At 38.3% G+C, this 20,538-nt stretch overlaps 1 protein-coding gene across 4 annotated transcripts in view; it reads left to right on the top strand.

Annotated features, from left to right (window-relative positions):
• RMND5A (required for meiotic nuclear division 5 homolog A) overlaps positions 1 to 20,538 on the top strand; it is a 63,852-nt gene that overhangs the window by 12,027 nt on the left and 31,287 nt on the right. For all 4 annotated transcript variants that reach the window (XM_038561523.1, XM_038561526.1, XM_038561525.1 and 1 more), the window contains exon 2: positions 8,883 to 9,025. In XM_038561523.1, the coding sequence (XP_038417451.1) occupies positions 8,883 to 9,025 (143 nt within the window). The remainder of the gene's footprint in view (positions 1 to 8,882; positions 9,026 to 20,538) is intronic.

Raw genomic sequence — 20,538 nt, 5'->3', positions numbered from 1 at the left:
GACAGAGACATGGGCAGAGGGGGAAGCAGACTCCCTGCGGGGGAGCCTGTTCTAGGACTGAATCCCAGGACCTTTGGATCATGACCAAAGGCAGATGCTCAACTGCTGAGCCACCTAGGTGTGCCCCATATTTTAGGTTCTTGAGGGAAGGGATTGGTCATTACTTGGAAAAGGGAAGATACTTAACAACTGGGGGGGGGGGCTCTCTTCTAGGAGTGTGTTTTATTTGGATATTGGGGTGTGTGTATTTATTTATTCAGTATTTGGAAAATTTAGACCATAATGCTATTGCATAGTACATACTAAATATCCTGGAAGGGAGTAGAAGATCAGTGAGGTGCTGAGTGTGAAACTGCTGGTACTTCAGTGGGTATTGGTTCAGAGTGTGTTGGTAGTGCCAGAATCTCCAATGCTGAGAATATGTAATTGATTAGGGGCCCTTGGCTGGTGCAGTCAGTAGAGCATGTGACTCTCCATCTGACGGTCATGAGTTTAAGCCGCACATTGGGCATAGAGCTAAACATTGAAGATTAAGCAATCATATTTTCTATTTTCCAGTAATTTCATGGAGGTAATAGACAAATATTTACAATGAAGTATGAAACTCTGATAGGTAAATACAGGTATGGGATGCTATGGAAACAAACGTTTTTTTTTTTTTTTCTTTTCTTTTTTTTTTTTTTTTTTAACAAACGTTTTTCTAATTTATTATTTCTTTGAAACTAATAGACATAATTCCTGAAAGGCTAGGGAGTGAAGCCTTAGGGCAGAGCTTGAAGTCTTAGCTGGGCTTGCTAAAAAATGGTTTAGAGTGAACTCAGAAATGTTAATTTAGTTTGTCTGATTTTGGAAGAGACTATGACTATTGCACTTTCTGAGAATATCATCCTTAAAATACTTTTATGTTGTATTGAAAGACTAACCAAGTGTGTTGGTTCTTTGCTTGGATTTAAAATCTCTCATGGACGTACCAATTATTTTAGCTGTTGAAAGTGATTTTTTTAAAGATTTTATTTATTCATTAGAGAGAGAGAGGGAGAGTGAGAGGGAGAAGCAGACTTCCTGCTGAGCAGGGAGCCCAACATGGAGTGCAATTCTAGGACCCTGAGATCATGACCTGAGCTGAAGGCAGACGCTTAACCAGCTGAGCCACCCAGGCGCCCCTAAAAGTGATTTTAAAAAGTACTTTTGCGATACAGCCACTTTAGAAGACAGTTTGGCAATTTCTTACAAAAGTAAACATTACTCTTACCATGAGATGCAGCATTTTTGAACCTTGGTATTTACCCAAGGGAGATGAGAACATACTCATACAAAAACCTGCATACATTGTTTATAGCAACTTTATTCATAATTTCCAAAACTTGGAAGCAACCAAGATGTTCTTCAGTAGGTGAATGGACAAAGTGCAGTATATGCAGATAATGGAATTTTAAGTGCTAAAAAGAAATGAGCTGTCAAGCCATGAAAAGACATGAAAGAGTCTTAAATGCATATTACCAGATAAAAGAAACCAATCTGAAAATGCTACATGCTATGTGATTCCAACTATCTAACATTCTGAGGAAGGCAAAACTGTGGAGACAATGATTGCCAGGGTTGGGATGGAAGAGAGAAATGAATAGGCAGAGCACAGTTGATTTTTAGGGCAGTGAAAATGCTCTGTATGATACTATTGTGATGGATATATGCTGTTATATATACATTTGTCAGAATCCATGAGTGCAGCACCAAGGGTGAATGAACCCTAAGGTAACCATGAACTTTGAGTGATAATGATGTGTCAGTGTACATTCATCCTTGGTTTGTTTGTTTGTTTGTTTTAAAGTACTGTTCTGGTGGGTGATGTTGATAACGGGAGAGGCTATGCATGTGTAAGGGTAGTAGGTATATGGGGAATCTGTCCCTCCCTCAATTTTGTTGTAAACCTAAAACTCTCTTTTAAAAAAGTCTTTTTTTTTTTTTTAAGATTTTTTATTTATTTACTCATGAGGGACAGAGAGAGAAGGAGAGAGAGGCAGAGACACACGTAGAGGGAAAAGCAGGCTCCAGGCAGGGAGCCTGATGTGGGACTTGATCCCGGGTCTCCAGAGTCAGGCCCGGGGCTGAAGGCAGTGCTAAACTGCCGAGCCACCTGGGCTGCCCTAAAAAAAGTCTTTAAAAAAAAAAGAGTACATGTAGTCACTAAGTGATGAGCACTGCCTCAGAACTGTTTCTTTCATTGTTGTGTATGGGTCATGAGCCCGGGAAGGTTTATTTAAAGCATTGAAATATGCAGTTGGGGGCACCAAGTGGTTCAGACTCTTGATTTCAGCTCAGGTCATGATCTCAGTCATGATCTCAAGGTTGTGAGATCCAGCTGTGCTTTAGGTTCCATGTTGGGTGGGGAACCTTCTTGGGATTCTCTCTGTCCCTCTTCCTCCCTCCCCCCACTTTCTTTTGCTCTCTCTCTCCCTCTTGAAAGAGAGAGAGAGAGAGAGAGAGAGAGAGAGAGAAAGAAAGAAAGAAAGAAAGAAAGAAAGAAAGAAAGAAAGAAAGAAAAGAGAAAGAAAGAAAAGAGAAAAGAAAAGAAAAGAAAAGAAAAGAGAAAAGACAAGACAAGACAAGACACAGTTGGCACATGACTTCATCCTGGGTAAGGCCACCACAGTGGCCAGCTGGGATTCTAACATCTTCACATCTAGTTTAGTTAAAGATGACTATCACAGTTGTTCCCCAGCTTTATTTCTAGGAACTGAATCTGTTTAGATTTCTTTCACAGAAAGGTTCTTCTAGAAGCAGTTTTTGTTTTCAGACAGAGAAATAAGAACATTAGTCCCTTTAGGACTTAGAGATTTGGTCTCAGTCAGTTTGATTATTATAGTGATTTCTAAACCTGTTTTTACCTTTGGCCGCTTTCCACTAAATCCATTTGAAATGCATTAGTGGAATCTTTCTCTTTGAGCAGGGCTTTCCCAGGGTTCTCTTTCAGATGATTCCATTATACTTTTCTTACGCTTCCAAATATATTGTAGAAATTATTTTTCCTTGGGGCATACTGAGAATTCTCAATGTTAATTAATTGACCTTATGCTACTAGTATCTGTCATTTATAAACTTTAAAACCAAAAAGTGTGGGGTCTTATAGATGGTTAAGGAAAGAGAATATATGACAGCAACACCAAACTTCAGACCTTTAAGTTACTGAGATTTGAAAATATCAATGGATTTCAGGGTTGGGGCATAGAAGTTCAGTTGGTAAATTCCAGATGACCTCTGTCCTCCAGTTTGGTCTTTGTTTTTTTGTTTCTTCAACTTTTTGCTTACTTTGTTGTCTACTGACTGTAGAAACAAACATGATGGAATGGGTAGGACTTATGGCTTGCATTTTTAAGTTTTTTAAAATTGAGAAATAGCTCACATCCCATAGAAGTCTCCCTATTAAAGGGTGTGACTCATTGGCTTTCAGTATATTAAGAGATGTGCAGCCATAACCATTATCTAATTCCAGAACATTTTCATCACTCCCAAAGAAACCTCATGCTTATTAACATCACTCTCCATTCTACCCTTCCCCAGCCTCTGGCCTCCATGAATCTACTTCTGTCTATGGATTTGGAGATTTCATATAAATAGACTCACACAATATATGATCTTTTGTATCTGACTTATTTCAGTCAACACGGTGTTTTCCAAAGTCTTCCATGTTGTACTATGTATTAGTGCTTCGTTCCTTTTTATGGCTGAATAATAGTCCATTGTATGGATAAACCACATTTATCCATTTGGGCATTTGGATTGTTTCCACTTTTTGGCTAGTATGAATAATGCTGCTGTGAACATATGTTTTCATTTCTCTTGGGTATGTGTACCTAGCAGTGGTACATACCTGTGTCATATGGTTACTCTGTTTAACTTTCTGGACTTCAAACTATTTTCTTTAGCCACTGCACCATTTTACATCCCACCAGCAATGTGTGAGGGTTCTAAATTCTCCACATCCTCCCCAAACTCTTTCTGTTGTCCATCTTTTTCAGTATAACTAATCCTAGTGGGTGTGAAGTAGTTCTCATTGTAGTTTTGATTTGCATTTCTCTTGACTAATGATGTTGAACATAATTTCCTGTGTTTATTGGTTATTTGTCTTATTCTCTTTGGGGGAAAATGCCTATTCAAATTCTTTGCCCGTTTTTATTTTTTAAAATATTTGAGAGAGAGAGAGAACAGGAGGAGGAGCAGAGGGAGAGGGACAAGCAGATTTCTGTGCTGAGTGTGGACCCCAACACTCACTCAGTCCCAGGATCTTGAGATCATGGCCTGCACCGAAACCAAGAGTCAGATGCTTATCCAACTGAGCCAGGTACCCCTGCCCATTTTTAAATGGGGTCATTTATCTTGCTGGGTTGTAACAGCTCTTTATACATCCTTGATATTAGACCCTTATCTGATATATAAGCTGCCAATATTTTCTGTCATTCTGTGGATTGTCTTTTCACTTTCTTGGTGGTAGTTAAAGCACAAGAGTTTTTAGTTTCGATGAAGTCCAGTTGAACAAATGAAAGAATTACTTATTTCTCTGTCTTTTTATTTATTTTTGTTGTTTGTGCTTTTGGTGTCATACCTAAGAAACCATTGTCCAATACAAGGTCAAGAGTACATCTATTTTCTCCTAAAAATTTGATAGTTTTGGCCCTAACATTTAGATGATCATTCCATTTTGAGTTAACTTTTGTATATGGTATGATTCCTTTGTCTATGGATATCTGGTTATTCCAGCACCATTTGTTGAATATGGCATTCTTTTTAACTGTTCTTTCCTTGATTTATTTACCATCCGTTCAAATACTTAGATTAATGGCATGTGAGACTGTGAAAGGCATATGATAAGACAGGTTCTTATTGTAACTATTTATCCCAGTCTTCCTTCAGGATTTATATATACGTAGTTGAGATTGGTGATGGAATTATCTGTGAAATTGTTCAGTGGGATATAGTTTAGTGCCAGAGGAATGGTGGAGAGAACAGAATTCATCAGGAATTGGTAAGACTGAGTAAGTCTATGAGCAGAGAGGTTCATAGACGAGATGAAACCACTGAGGTTAGGTAAGACTTAGATACAGAAATGGCCAGAGTTAGAGCTACTGAAGCAGATTCTTTTGACCCAAGGTGTATGGAATACCTTTTAGACAGATTTTGAAATTTTTCTTAATTACCAAGTCTTCTCTTAGCCTCAATTATTAGAAGTTGGGAGCACCTGATACATACTTTGTGCAATTGTATCTAGAGATGAGGGCAGTGTTTATTTTGGCTACATCATATTGGGTTGGCTACCTTATGGGCACCCAATATCTTTCTCTCTTTGCTCATCTTTTTATTTCTCTCAGTGGTTGTCACTGAACTAGACTTATATTCCTTCTTCACAGTCCCTACAACCTTCGAGGTTTCTTTTCTTGAAACTTTAGAGAAACTATTTTGTTACAGTCACTGGTAACTTCCATATTGTAAACCCAGTGATCAGTTCTCAGTCTACATCTTGACATAGCAGAGCATTTAGCACAGTTGGTTACTCCTTTGTCCTTGACACATTTTCTTTACTTGGCTTCCCCAGCACTGTACTTGATTTTCCTCCTGTGTGACAGTGTTTTCAGTAGTCTTTGTTAGTCTTCTTTTCCAGTTCTACTTCATCTTGATCTCATAAACTTGGGAGTTTCCAGGACTCCCATATTTTATCACTTCTTTGTGTTTGTACCAGCTCTTTTGATGATTTCATTCAGCCTCATGGCTTTATTTATTTATTTAAAGATTCACTTATTTTAGAGAGTGAGAGACCATGGGAGGGGGGAGGGAGAGAGAATCTCATGCACATTCATCACTGAGTGCAGAGCCTGACTTGGGGCTCAATCCCAGGACCCTGAGATCATGACCTAAGCTAAAACCAAGAGTTGGACACTCAACTGACTGAACCACCCAGGTGCCCCTAGCCTCATGGTTTTAAATATCTACATGCCAGTGACTCACATATTTGTATATCCAGCTCTGTTTTTGCTCTTGAACTCCAGGTTTATAGATCTAACTCACTCCTCCGCATGTGCACTGAGGTGACTCACATATCAAGTTTAACAAGCCCGAAACTGAACTCTTTATCTCTTCCTTCCTCTCATACCTGCTCAACTTTTAATCTTTATCATTCTAATTGAAGACAACTCCATCTTTCTAGTTGACTTAAGCTAAAAAGTTAGGAGTCATCTCTGAGTCCTTTTATTCCCTCATAGTCAGGAATCCTGTTGGCTTTACCCTCAGAATATATCCAGAATCCAGCCACTTCTCACCACCTCTACACTTTACACCTTGGGTTGAGTCACTGCCCTCTTATCTGGATTGCTGCCACAGCCTCCTGACTTTTTGTCCTGTTTCTGTTCTTGTACTCCTGTCTTGAGCCAGAATGACCACACTAAATTGTGTCCATTTATACATACTCTCTTCAAAACCTTGTAGTGGATGATATACCTTTCACTCAAAATAAAAGCTAAAGTCTTTACCATGCCAAAAAGGCCCTGCAAGATCAGGACCCCCATTATCTCTTAAACTTTCTCTCCTCCTGTTTTTCTTTGCCAGACATCTGCTTTAGCAAAACTGCCCTTTTTGCTATTCCTCAAATAATCTTGGTATATTTCTTTTCTTTCTTTTTTGGTATATTTCTATAAGGATTTTTTTCTCTCAGCCTAGAATGCTTTCCCTGAAGAGGAGGAGAAATAATTTTTCCTTTAATCTTATGAGTTCTTGACTGAGACTCCTATAATAAAAGGCAGATTATAAAGAGAAAAACAGTTTATTAACATGTATACCTTATGTATACATGGGAGGTTCCCAAAGAAAAATGACTAACTCAAAGAGGTGACTTAGAATTCAGGCTTAAATATTATCTTCAGGTAAAGACGAAAGAAGGGTGTAGGGAGGCCAGTTTATCAGGAAAAGCACAGTAAACAAGACTAAGATTTTTAGGGAGATATAAGTCTAAACTTTCTTCATTGATAAGTTTCTTATGATTTAGAGCCATTCTTTATCTGGTGTAGAGAGAGACACTTTTACTAATGGAAATTTCTCTCATAAATGTAAATCTCCCTTACAAAGGGAAATTTGTACTCTGTTTTCAGAACTTTTCCTGTATCTGCTGCTTCTCACAATAATATGCTTGAAACAATCTTTATGCCAAAGAAGCATATTTTGGGGTAGCAGATTCGGCTACCCTTCATCCCCACAGTAGCCCTGTGGCTGATTCCCTCATTTCTTTCAAGTCTTTGCTCAGATATCACTTTCTCAGTGAGGTCTATTCTATCCATTCTAAAATTGCAGTTGTTCAACTCACACCATCCAACTCTTTTACTCTACTTTTTCTCCTCCTGTAACATATATCATCTTTTGTCATATAACTGACTTATTTTGTGTTGTTTATCTTGCTCACCAGAAGGTAAGTTTTAAGGCAGGGATTTTGGTGGTTTTGTTCTACTGGTGTACTTGTCACATAATGAATACTCAATAAATGTTTGTTGAATATTCATTGAACATCCTAGGGCTACTGTATTTTGGGATTGTTCTTGTTCAGATTCTTGAGCCCCATCCCAGACCTCTTGAATTAGATAAATGGTGTGGAGGTCCAACTCCTTTGTTTTAACTAGTCCTTCAGGTGCTTCTGATGTAAATTAAAGTTTAAGAAACACAGCTATATCATAGTGAGTAGGAGTTCAGAAACCAGACCTGTTGCTCAAGGGTGGGGACTTGTGATATATGAGGTAATTGATGAATGTTCGTTCTTCCTCCGTCATCTCCCTTTTTCCTGAGGACATAGCATTGGGAAAGAGGCTATAAACTGTAGTAACTTTCAGTTGATTTATTGTGTGTATCAAGGTCCCCAGGATCACTTTTAGGTTCCAGTGATCTCTAGGAGGACACATAGGAATCAGCATGTAGTCACATTCATGGCTAAGTTTATTACAGCAAAAGGATACAAAGCAAAAATCAGCCAAGGGAAAAGGCTCATGATGCAAAGTCCAGAAGAAACCAGGAGAAGATTTCCAAGAGTCCTCTCTCAGTCATGTCCTGTCATGTCACAGAGACAGGACACATATAATTCCTCCAGCATCAAATTGTAATAAGTGTGAAGTGTTGTCTACTAGGGAAGCTCATTAGAGACATAGTACTCAGAGTGTTTACTGGGGACTGGTCATATAGGCACCCTCTGCATAACACATACCAAAATTCCAGACTCTCAGAAGGAAAGCAGGAATTCAGCATAAGCCACATTGTACAGTTTGGCATAGTGAGCCACTCTTATCAGTTAGGGTGGTGGGAACCCTTATCAGTTAGGGTGGTGGGAACCCTGATAAGAATGGCTCACTATGCCTTATAGATGGGAATATGTTAACTCTTTTTCTACTATGTTCACTCTTTTCAACATGGTATCCAAAGAAGTTTGTTTTTGTTTTCTACTTCTTTATGTAGAATATAAAGCATTTAGATTAAATCTCTCTTTAGAAATTTTAGTAACAATGAAAATGTTTTGAGAATAACCTGAGCCGTTTAAGTGGATTGAATACTGAGTTTATTCAGTTAGACGTTTTCTGGAAAATGCCTTGGCAGTATCACTCACAGTCTGTGCTATTTTAGTAATTACAAAAGTGGCTTATTTCATAGTATAGTTTTCTTACTTATTCCAAAAAGTAAATTAAGATAACATTTTTTCAACTGAATGCTAAGAAAGTTATCTATGAATGTGACCATCTGCCTCAAAGCAGATATTTTTCTTCACTTCCAACTTTCATGTTCTAAAGGGCCTACTTGAAACTTGCCATCTTTGAGTTTTGCTTTCATGAGTAACCAATCTTTCTTTCTTTACTTTTTTATAGGCCAAGATGCTGAATTATCAGGGACACTTTCACTTGTTTTGACACAGTGCTGTAAAAGGATAAAGGATACTGTTCAAAAATTGGCTTCAGACCACAAAGACATCCACAGCAGTGTTTCTCGGGTTGGAAAAGCCATTGATAAGGTACGATGTTGAAGGAAGTGTTCGGGATTTTTTAACATCCTCCTTCATCTCCTATCACTGCTCTGATAACATTTGCTTTCTCCAACTTTTTATGCTGTTCTTTTTATCCTGGCCTTTCATAACTTTTGCAGGTTTGGTTTTACTATGTTATTCTGAAAGTATTCTGTTACTGTTAAAAAACAAAACAAAACAAAACAAAACCAAACAAAAAAAACCCACCACCACAAAAACATTTGCTTAAATGACTATAGTTCCTAGTACCATGAAGAGTAAATTTCCAAAGAAATTTTTACTCCTGTGAGGGAATGTGTTTACAGAAAGTAACTTCAACTACTTCCTGAGTAGTTCCCTAGCCGTGACTGTCTCTCTTCTGGGGTGATTAGGATAACACCCTTGCATCTGTCTCCCCTGCATCACCCTGTCATCTTCCTGTTTGAATGCTATTCCAGTGTTGCTTTCTCTGTGAGTGAATGGGTTGGTTGGTAGCCAGCAGGGCCAGTCTACTTCGGTTGGGTGATTGTTCCGGTGACAATGACTCTTTGACTTAGTGGTTTACTTATAAGTGGTTATTTTTTAGCACTGGGCCAGTTTTGCTCTTGGAGCTCATAGTAGGGCCTTAAAAGGGCAGGGCCTAAGGTTACCATGTGATACCTCTGACTACATCAGCCATTGGAGAGTTTGTAACTGTTTATGGATGTTTTTGTTGACACATTGTAAACTTCTGGGAAGGTAGGAAGAACTTTTAGGTGAGCTCTTTGTAGCAAAAGCAGTGTATGAGTTGCTTAATCTGAATGTAGGAGAGCTAATTGCTATGATGTGGGTAGAAACTCAAGGAATCTAGAGGGTGACTTCGTCTAACACATGGGTAAGCCTACCTGTTAGAAATGATCCTATAGAGCAGTAGTATTGATAGGCAAGACTTGAGGCAGAACTTTCCGTTTCTAAGGAGATATTGTTAACTGGTAGGTACATTGTGATCAGACTATGTGTAGAGGAGCTCTAAGGATTGGGTAGCTCTGATATACACAAGTGTTAGTAACCTTTCAGAGAACTTTCACCACTCCCATAGTGCTGAGAGTTTTAACTTGGCAAAAGAAGCCTGAGAAGTAGTCTTGGCAGCAGCAACCCCATCTTTGGATTAGTGATAGCATTTGCTAGCAAAGGCTGAGAAGGCAGTGAGTGTTCTCCAAAATAGCTTTAAGGTTGTGATGCCTGTTTGGTGACTCAAAGAGAAGGAACACAGCTTTGGAAGTGGCTTTGGCATGAGACTTTTGGGGGGCCATGGCTTGGAAATCTTCAGTTGGTATGTACTAGCTTATGGGCTCACTGGAATGGTCATGGGGCACTTTAGAGAGGGTTTTAAATCACTGTGGGGGAGGGACCTTCATGTTCTCTAGGTAGTGTTTAGGAAGCTTCAGGTTTTGGTGGCTGACAGTAACCAAGGCAATATCGTGATTGATGGTTCAAACCCCTGGAGGTTCTAAGAGGCATCTACTTGATCACTAAACTGCCTGTAGTTGGGGATCCCTAGGTGGCTCAGCGGTTGAGCGCCTGCCTTAGGCTCAGGGCCTGATTCTGGAGTCCCAGGATCGATTCCCACATCAGGCTCCCTGCATGGAGCCTGCTTCTCCCTCTGCCTGTGTCTCTGCCTGTGTCTCTCATGAATAAATAAATAAAATCTTAAAAAAAAATAAATAAACTGCCCGTAGTTAAGACAGAGGGTAGAGACAGCAAGACCAGAAGATGCCATGATAGTGGGAAGAGCTGAAGTTTTCATAGCCAATCATATAGAAAGTATGTGAGAAGACATCCCAGATTTGGGATAGGTGAGGATGCCCGCAGCAGCCATATCTCAGGTGCTTGGATTACTGGCCATTAGGATCTGGAGCATTTGGACCCGTAATTCATCAACTTTGTATTCTGCCACTGAGGGAGTGACCATGTGTTACATTTCCTGGATTGTGCCTGGTGTCCTATCAAGTTTTTAGAACTGAGGCTCCTGGGTGGCTCAGTTCCTTAAGTGGCTGCCTTCAGCTCAGGTCATGATCCCAGGGTCCTGGGATGGAGCCCCACATCAGACTCTCTGCTTGGCAGGGAGTCTGCTTTTCCCTCTCCTTCCCCCTTTTTTTTTTTTCTCTCTCTCTCTCTCTTTCTCTCTCTTTCTCTCTCCCTCTCAAATAAAATCTTAAAAAAAATTCTTTTTTAGAACCTTCTTTTTACTCTTATCCCCCTAGCTACTGATGACTTGCAGAGCATATCTTCCTGACCTAGCAAATCTTTACAGGTATTCATAATGGTTGTCTGATACATTGGCTAATCTTTGAGGTAAAGTATTTAAGTGTATTTGGTACTAGAACAAAAGAATCCCTTTGACAACGGATACCAAGGGAATGCATAGTGAGGACTCTACATTCTGGCTTTTTTGGTGGGGATGTGTTTGAGGCGAATGTTCCTAATTATATATTTTATTTACTCATTTCTCTTTTGAGGACATATTGTGATGTACGTTGAGGTTATAAGGGCTTTTTCAAGTAAAAAGAATTTTTTTTTTGTAGTTGCTGTGAAAGTAGTTTAGGTTCTAGGTGACCTGGATTCCAGACTCTTCTGATCCATCCTACGAAACTACATTGCTAAGTTGATACTGATAAATGTTTGTTGAATTAAGGTCCTGGGGCGCAGAAGAAAGCCTGGACTTTCTTGGGGGGGGGGGGGAACTAAAATTTTATTATGTGCACACAGTGGCCCAATAATGAAATTGAGACCTAAAGAAATAAAGCAGACAATTTTTATACATTTTAGACAAAGACACTATAAATTTGTGAGGAATTGACTGGATAAGAAAACAGATGTTTGAGAGTTTTAATTAGTAAGGAATTCTAATCAGAATTTAGGCTGAGGTAGTAGTTAGAAAAATATAACAAGGTTTGTTTATAGCTTTCTTAGCTTTCAAGTTCCAATCTCTGGTGATAAGGATGTCTTTTCACTATATAGGGTGCATATTTTTCATATGGGAGATTTATTTCCTTCTTTCAGAGGGACAAAGGAGAATCTGAATGTCCATGTACCAGCTGTTTCTCCAGTAACTTTTATTTAATTATTATGCTAATTGGGATGGCCTGCCTTTGGCCTCAATAGTACTTCATAGATGTTAATTCTTTTAAAGATGGGAAGCCTGGATTTTCTAGCCCAGTTCTCTACCATCTTCCAGTGCATTTTCTCCCTCCCTCCTCCTTTTTTTTTGAGGTGGGAGCATCTCCCTTGGCCTGAGCTGAAACAGGAAGCTCTTACCCCACTAAAACTACTAGATCCTGTGCTTCTCACATTCTGTGGAAGCACAGGTTCCACAGGAAGGAAGTCTGTGGAGGTTCTTGTCGTACAGGATTCCACTGACTTGTCTTCCCTCTCTTTTAGTTTGGACCTGGTGAATTTGTACAAGCTCCAGGGCCACCTGTTGTAACAAGGCTGGGTGTACTCCTGTGGGCTGGTGGTGAGCAAACAGAATGAAGCTGAAGCCATTGTGGCACAGGCTTTTAAGTATCACAGACAGACTTGAGTAATAAACTGGAATGCTGTCCAGCAGCCTGTGAGCACCCTGTTATGGACACGTGTTCCCACCCTGCCAAGAGAAGGACAGAGAAGCTGATGACTCCTTTATGATCAGGCTGGTTTTGAGTGAGGAACATTAGTAAATTTTTGACATGCTTAATGATTTTTTTCCCTTTAATGTTTTGATGCTTGTTTTAAAGTTCTTTAGTCATCGCTAATGTAAGCAGAAAAGAAGTTTGTGGTGGTAGCCAAGGCACCTGCTGGCTTTTAATTATTGTGAACATAAAAAAGTATTGAAGATTTCTGCCTTAATGTGTTGGCTTTTTTCAGATGTCCATGGTATGATCACTATTTAAAATAAATATCAGCTGTTGAGTTCTGTGGCAAATTATTTTTAGTAAAAATAATTGTGTTGGGCTATCTTTAATTTCCTCTCCCATTTTAAGAACATCTAGAATCCTTTCCTGCTTAGGGCATTTACTTAAGTGTTTTACTTAAATCTTTTAACTTTTTTTGAGTTCACTTCCTAAGTAAGAAAAATCAATAAAATGATTACTGCTTTAGGTGTGTTTATGTGTGTATGTTAAAATACTGCCAAGATTTTAAATTGTCTAAATTTAGACATTGTTGTGGGATAGTTGAAAGCAAAATACATAGTCCATGTTCTTTAGAAGAGTATGGTATAGTCTAGTCATGTAAGAGTGCGCTTGTACACATGAAAGAGCTAGAAGATTCTGAGGCAACAGAAAATTAATGTGCACGGGTGGCTTCTGCATACTGTAAAGTGAAGGGAAGGGCATTTAAAAGATTACTCTTGTTTAATCTAAGTTTTGTGGAGTTGGAATCTTAAATGTGACCTGTGGGGTGGTTAGGTGGCTCAATCGGTTAAGTGTCCGATTCTTGATTTCAGCTCAGGTCACGATCCTTGGGGTTGTGAGATCGAGCCCCACATTAGGCTCCATGCTAAGTGCAGGGTCTGTTTCTCTCTCTCTCTCTCTCTCTCTCTCTCTCTCTCTCTCTCTCTTCTTCTTCTTCTTCTTCTTCTTCTTCTTCTTCTTCTTCTTCTTCTTCTTCTTCTTCTTTCTTCTTCTTCTTCTTCTTCTTTTCTTCTTCTTTCTTCTTCTTTCTTCTTCTTTCTTCTTCTTTCTTCTTCTTTCTTCTTCTTTCTTCTTCCTGTACCCCTACCCCTGCTTGCACGCATGCAATAAATAAATAAATAAATAAGACTTGGAAGAACAGGTAAGATTTAAAACAGAGTGAGGTGTAGTTTTCTGTAGGGTTGAGAAAGAGATTGAACAACTGAGGAATGCTGGACTCCTGTGTAAGACTCTCGGGGACTGACTCAATTGGAGTAGGTGCCTTATTGGAAATAGGGCAAGATCAGGTTGATGGAAGGCCTGAGGATTTGACTCAAGGAGATTAGGAGAAAAGGGAGTGGATGATATAAGCAGTTGAGGATTTGCTTTTCCTCGTTAAATAGGAGGAAATTAGACTGAGAAGTCAGGAACAGGAAGATAATAATAACACTTATAATAATAACACTTATTTGAGTGTTGACTATGTTCCAGCTATTGAGCTGGGTGCTGTACCTATATTTATATCTCATGATGCAGGTACATTATTTCCATCTTAGGACTCAGATATTAAGTAACCTACCTCAGTTGTACAGTTTGGAAGTGATGAATCAGGGTTTGGAGAAAGATCTCACTCATGAGTCTGTTCTTAAACACTGTGCTATACTAGGAAATCAGTTAGGCTGTTGCAGGGCTGGTAGTGTTTTAAGGAGGGAGATAAGGGTTAAAAATAGTTTTTAAAAGTGTCAGCCTAAGCTGATCTTCTGCCAGTAGATGAAGCATTTACATGGGTGACGCAAAATGCTGACTGTGTTAAAAAATGGAGTAATGCTATAAAAAGTGAAATAGAATATTTAAGATAATTCTGGGTGAGCCATCTGGAACTGCCTTTTATGTAGGTATGACTGGGGTATGAGAAGAGAAAAAGATACCAATGGGAGAAAAGGTATTGGATTTGGCCTTAAGTAGTAGTTGAGATACAGAGTGGGTGAGATCAGGTATGTACTAGCTCTAAAGTTCTGTCATTATGTAATGGGTAAATCCATATGTAGTAGGGAGAGGTTACTCTTGACTCAGAGTCCTCTCCTTGTATCTTTCTCATTAGAGCTCTTACGGAAAGAAGGGCTGGGAATATGTGAGCCTAGAAGTGATTAGTAGCCCTTGAAAGAATCTGGTCTGTTGTGGGAAATAAAATTCTTCTGCAGAGAGAAATAAAGGCAAGAGTGAGGAGGGAACATATTTTGATGTTCAGCTACCTTCTTACCTACCCTTGGTTACCTGACCCTTTCTTCACATCCAACTTGTTTGGGCAAAGATTTCTGTTTGTAGGAACCAAGAGTCCTGACTCAGACAAGCAACTAGATGCTCTGTGGGTCTCTTCACTTGTATCAGGCTCTAGTTTCTGTGAAACAATATTGGTTTTGTCTTTTTCAATCTAAAGATATTCTCAGAAGAGAAGATGAGTTCAGTTCTGCTTTCTTTGCCATCTGTTAACACAACATCATTAGCTCTAAGCTCTGGGCCTATCTTGTTCTTATTCTGCTCTGAGCAGATAAACTACATTCTTTAGTTAATAATGATAATTGTTTGCATTATAGTCTAGGCCACAGAGGAAAGCCTAGACCTTTGCCACTCAGGTCTCATATTAGGATGCAGAATCAAAGAATTCCACTGGGCCTGGAGGTGGTATGGACCCACTTTTGCCTGAGGCCAGAAGATGAAATAGCTTACTTGATCTAGCATCCAAGTCAGGTTGGGTTGAGAGGGAAAAGGGACCTTACACCCATTAAGTTGTGCCACTTAATACAGGATGTAATTGTAGTCAAGTAATTTTTAAATAAATGAATTTGTTATTGATGCCTCTGTTAGTATGTTTTTGGTTTTTATTTATGTTTTCTAAAATGAAGACTCTTTTAAATGTAGAATCTCCGATTCAGCTACCATTGTGTTGAAAGCTTACTGCAGGGTAGGTCCTGGTAGATATTTTGGTATACATTATTTAATTAGTCTTTACCAATACTTTGTAAGATAGGGATTATTGTGCACAGATACAGATGTGAAAACTTTGATCAAAGAACTAGAAAGCACATGGAGGAACTGGGTAAGTACTCAGATTTTATGACTTTGAAGAAACTTCTTTAACTGGAGTTCTTTGAGAGAACTAGCTCCTGATGCCCTTAGACATCCACTGTGTGTCTGAATTTCTCTTAAGTATCTAGAGTGGTAAGAGGTATGTGTCATCTTTCATAGAATTGGTAAAATAGTTCCTCAAATTTCTGTCATCTGTTCAGATAAGGAGGCAGTTGGGAAAGCAGATTGACCAGAGCAGAAAGGTATGTAAAGTAAAATAATTGTGAGGGGTAGGGATGCAAATGTGACAGATGGTTGGATTATGGAGCATTTTAAGGATTTTTAAAAGCCCAGTCCAGTAGTTTGGCATATCTCTGACCATGGCACATTACTCTCCCCTTTGTTTATAAAGTAAAAACTTACCAACATGGCTCCCATGTCCATCCCACCCCCTTTCTTTATCTGGCACAACCTACCTCTCAACTTTGAAAATCAGAATAGAAGTATGAATATCATACAGAATGGAACATTTAAGAAGGTCTACATCTAGAAAATGCATCTAGAAATACTGATTTTGACACACTACTGATATATGCCCAGTATGGATTGTTTCATTTAAGACCATGTGCCTCATCATCAGTTTTAGTGATATATGCCCAGTATGGATTGTTTCATCTGAGACCATGTACCTCATTATCAGTTAGGTTTGCTAAATTTTTCCCTGAAGGGCTTATACTAAATTATCATCCTACCAAACATATATTAAATGAGAGTCTCATTTTCTCAGTTCTTACCTACACTTCGTATCATCAGACTTTAAATTTTCCTAATCAGATGGAAGTGAAATATTATCTAGTTGTATAGATTTACATTTCCATCATCACCTTTAGGGTTGAGCATCTTTTCATGTTTTCAGTTATCAGAATTTCTCCTTTTTGTGAATTTCTTGCTCATTTTTTTCCCATTTTTTTTCAGTTAGGTTTTTTGTCTTTATTATTGATTGGGAGGAGTTCTGATTGTTCTCACGTTGGGAAGAATTAAAAAATAAATACCTCTTTTAAATGTATATAAAGTATGTATGTATATGTACGCATGTAAAATAGGTATCTTTTCCCAGACTGGGTGGAACCAGAATCCAGGTCTTCTTATTCCCTGTTAAGTATCTTTTGTGGTCTCTGTCTTTACTGCTAAAGCAGATTAACTGGGCGCTTAGAAGGGAAATTGATTCCTGGTAGGTGCAACAATAGCACATTGTTAGGTTCATACACCAATTTTTCTTCAAAAGTAGGTGGGGGATTTTTGTTATTAATAGTATTAAAGAATTCACACTTAAGAATTAAAATAAATACTGAGTTTTATCGTGTATTGTTACCATTGTTTGCTCAGTAATTATAATTTTAGGAGTACCTCGGTGACTCGGTTGGTTAAACACCTGAGTCTTGATCTCCACTCTGGTCTTGATCTCAGGGTCATGGGTTTGGGCCCCACAGTGGGTGTTGAGCCTACTTTAAAAAAATATAATTTCGTTAATTGTATATCAGAAATGTATTGGTTTTGGATGGTGAGCAGTCAAGCCAGTCCTTAAGGTCTAACCAGTTTGTAAGCAGGTACATGAGATGTGGCCAAGGAGATAGGTTGATCTATTTAGATTTCATAGTTTCATAATGTTTTATTAAAGTTACTTACTCCTGTCTCAACTTCCAGATATTTATTTATTTATATTTTTCAAAAGATTTTATTTGTCTGAGAAAGAGAGTGCCTGAGGAGAGGCAGGGGATCTCAAGCAGATTCCTTGCTGAATGCAACCCCATGTGGGGCTTGATCTCATGACCCTGACTGAAATCATGACCTGAGTGGAAACCAAGAGTCAGATGTTTACACAGCTGAACCACCCAGGTGCCCCTTAGCTTCCAGATTTTCAAACTTAAAATCATGAATTACATTGAAAGTCATGAGATAGTATATGAATTAATGTATCCTTGAATTTCTTTCTAATCTGTAACATCCTCACCAGGCAGACACACCCTTAGATTAGATGTGTGCTTTTTTGCTTTTGATTCTTGTTTGAATCCTGCTTTCACATTTAAGAACATCTTAAGTCATTTTTTCTTTAAAAACATACAAGGAAAAAGTACAGTAAGACAGAAGTACTAATAATAGGTATTTCTTTTTATTAGCCACTTCTTGGCTTGTTTGCAATGGTACTGGTTTCCTGCAGCCATGCAAACGAGTTTGGTCACCTAGCAACAGAAGCTGGAACTGATCCTAACACTGATGCAACAGAAAGAACGCAGTTATAACAAAAGGAGTTCTAACACTATATTGCATTTCCTCAACCTCTTTTTACAGTTTTAACTTTAATTTTAACTACAGGTAAGCAGAAAATAAGCTATGAAAGTAATTTGTTTTTCTACCTTGATAGTTTAAACTGCAAAATCAGAATGGTAGAAGGGAGCTCAGAAAATTTCATCTAATGCATTGCTTATTCATGTTTAGTTATATTTTCCAAGACTATCAAATAAGTTATAGAGTTTGAATACAGTGACGATATCTTGAGTGTAAGGGTGTTTGATTTTTTTTTCTTACCCATATAACAGTGACCAAGGTATATTTATGGAAATAAAGGTATGTGGGGGCCATAGTAAAATTGTTTAAATTTGTTTAAATACTAAACTTTCATGTTTTAACACTTTCAGCTGTACAAAATTAGCTTTTTTATGTATATTAAGGGAAGATTTGAAGGAATTCTTTTCTTGAGCAGTTACTATCTGTGATAGATAGTAGCTATTAAAATTTGGACTTACCAAAAAAATAAAAAATAAAAATAAAATTTGGACTTAATCTATATTGCCAAATAAACTAGTCTCTTTTAACATGGTCTGTCCTTTGAGATGACAAGTGTGTCTTTTTTTTTTTTTTAAAGATTTTATTTATTCATGAGAGACAGAGAGAGAGAAGGAGCCAGAGACATAGACAGAAGCAGGCTCCCCGCAAGGAGCCGGATGCGGGACTCGATCCCAGCCCCCATGATCATGCCGTGAGCCAAAGGCAATGCTCAACCACTGAGCCACCCAGGCGTCCCACCAGTGTGTCTTTCAGAGTTGTTTCATTTCTTTCCTGAAGAATAGCTTATAAATTTGTTGGAGGTTAATAAGTAGAATTCTGAAGGCTGTGTTTGGATTGGAGGAGATTGATAGATCAGTAAGGAAATTTTCTTGTGTAGTCTCAGTGATTCTTGCTTATAGGGTACACTTAGACATTAGAGAAATACAGGCAGATTCCGGAGTTTGTTATAAATCATGTCATCTTCACAGACGCCTGGGTGGCTCAGTGGTTGAGCATCTGCCTTTGGCTCAGGTCGTGATTCTGGGGTCTTAGGATTGAGTCCTGCATCAGGCTCCCCGCAGGGAGCCTGTTTCTCGCTCTGCCTATGTCTCTGCCTCTCTCTGTGTGTCTCTCATAAATAAATAAATAAATAAATAAATAAAATCTTTTAAAAAATAAAAATAAATTGTGTCATCTTCAGATACCCATTCCTTTATTCATTTGAATGGCCGTTTGTCTAGGGCAAAAATATGAGACAGCATATGTGATATCATTCACTCCTTATGGCCTCTGCTCTAGTCTGGAAGAGGAACACAGTAGCACCATCTCTACTAGTGGACATAGATGATGTAAAAATGTAATAGTCTACTCAGAAGCATTGGTGGATTTTTATAAAGTCATCTCTCAACAGACAGAATCTGATAAACTGATTTAAAATTAGCCTTATGCAAGCAGTTGTGGTTTTTTTCTTCAGTGCTAGGGACAAGCCTATTTAGTATGTGTGTGGAAGCTATTGCTTTAGCATCTAGGTACTTCATATTATTAGTTTCTTTAGGTTACGTACTAGACCACGAAAGAAGTCTGTAAAAAGCAAGTAAATAAAAATTAAGACTGACAGTAATTTTACTTGTTCATTTTTGGTTTTTGTGTAATTCTGAGTCTTATTATATGTGTTTTGTTTTAGGCTACTGAATTGACATCCAAAATTAGAGTAGATAGCTCTTTAAAGAAAGATGTGCTCAATATTAGAGAGGAGAACTCTCCCGTGTAGTGGTAATCGTAAATGATGGGTGCTTAGCAGTTTCTGCCTGTTCTTGTATGTACTATAAAATAATCATATGCTTCTCGGTCTGATTTAAGTAGTAATTGTGGGATTGTAATTTCAGTTAAATCTCAATAATCTTGTCTAATTAAATTTATGTGCTAAAAAAAAGAAATGCAAATTTATTAGAGGGTAATGCCTATGAAAGATTCAGGGAATGAAAGTAAAACTGGTTAGGGAAAGTTTTTTAAAATTTTAATTTAATTTAATTTAATTTAAATTTTGTTAGTTAACATAGAGTGAGTGCACTGTTGCTTTCTGGAGTAGAATTCAGTGATTCATCACTTACAACACCCAGTGCTCATCACAACAAGTGCCCTGTTTAATCCCCATTACCCATCTAGCCTCTTCCCCACTGATCTCCCATCAACCCTCACTTTGTTCTCTGTTATTAAGAGAATCACTTATGGCTTGTTTCCCTCTCCTTTTCTCCTTTTCCTTCTTTCCATATGTTCATCTGTTTTCTTTCTTAAATCTTTCATATGAGTGAAATCATACAGCATGTGTCTTTCACTGACTTATAAGTATAGCGTAATACACTCTCACTCCATCCATGTCATTGTGAATGGCAAGATTTCATTCTTTTGGGTGGCTGAGTAATATTCCATTGTGTATGCCTACCATATCTTTTTTATCTGTTCATCACTTGATGGCCATTTGGGCTCTCTCGATAGTTT

This window comes from Canis lupus, chromosome 17 (genome assembly GCF_011100685.1).
Source record: "Canis lupus familiaris isolate Mischka breed German Shepherd chromosome 17, alternate assembly UU_Cfam_GSD_1.0, whole genome shotgun sequence".
NCBI classification, from domain to species: domain Eukaryota; kingdom Metazoa; phylum Chordata; class Mammalia; order Carnivora; family Canidae; genus Canis; species Canis lupus.
The sequence above is the reverse complement of the archived record's forward strand: the minus strand, read 5'-3'. Positions and strand labels throughout refer to the sequence as shown.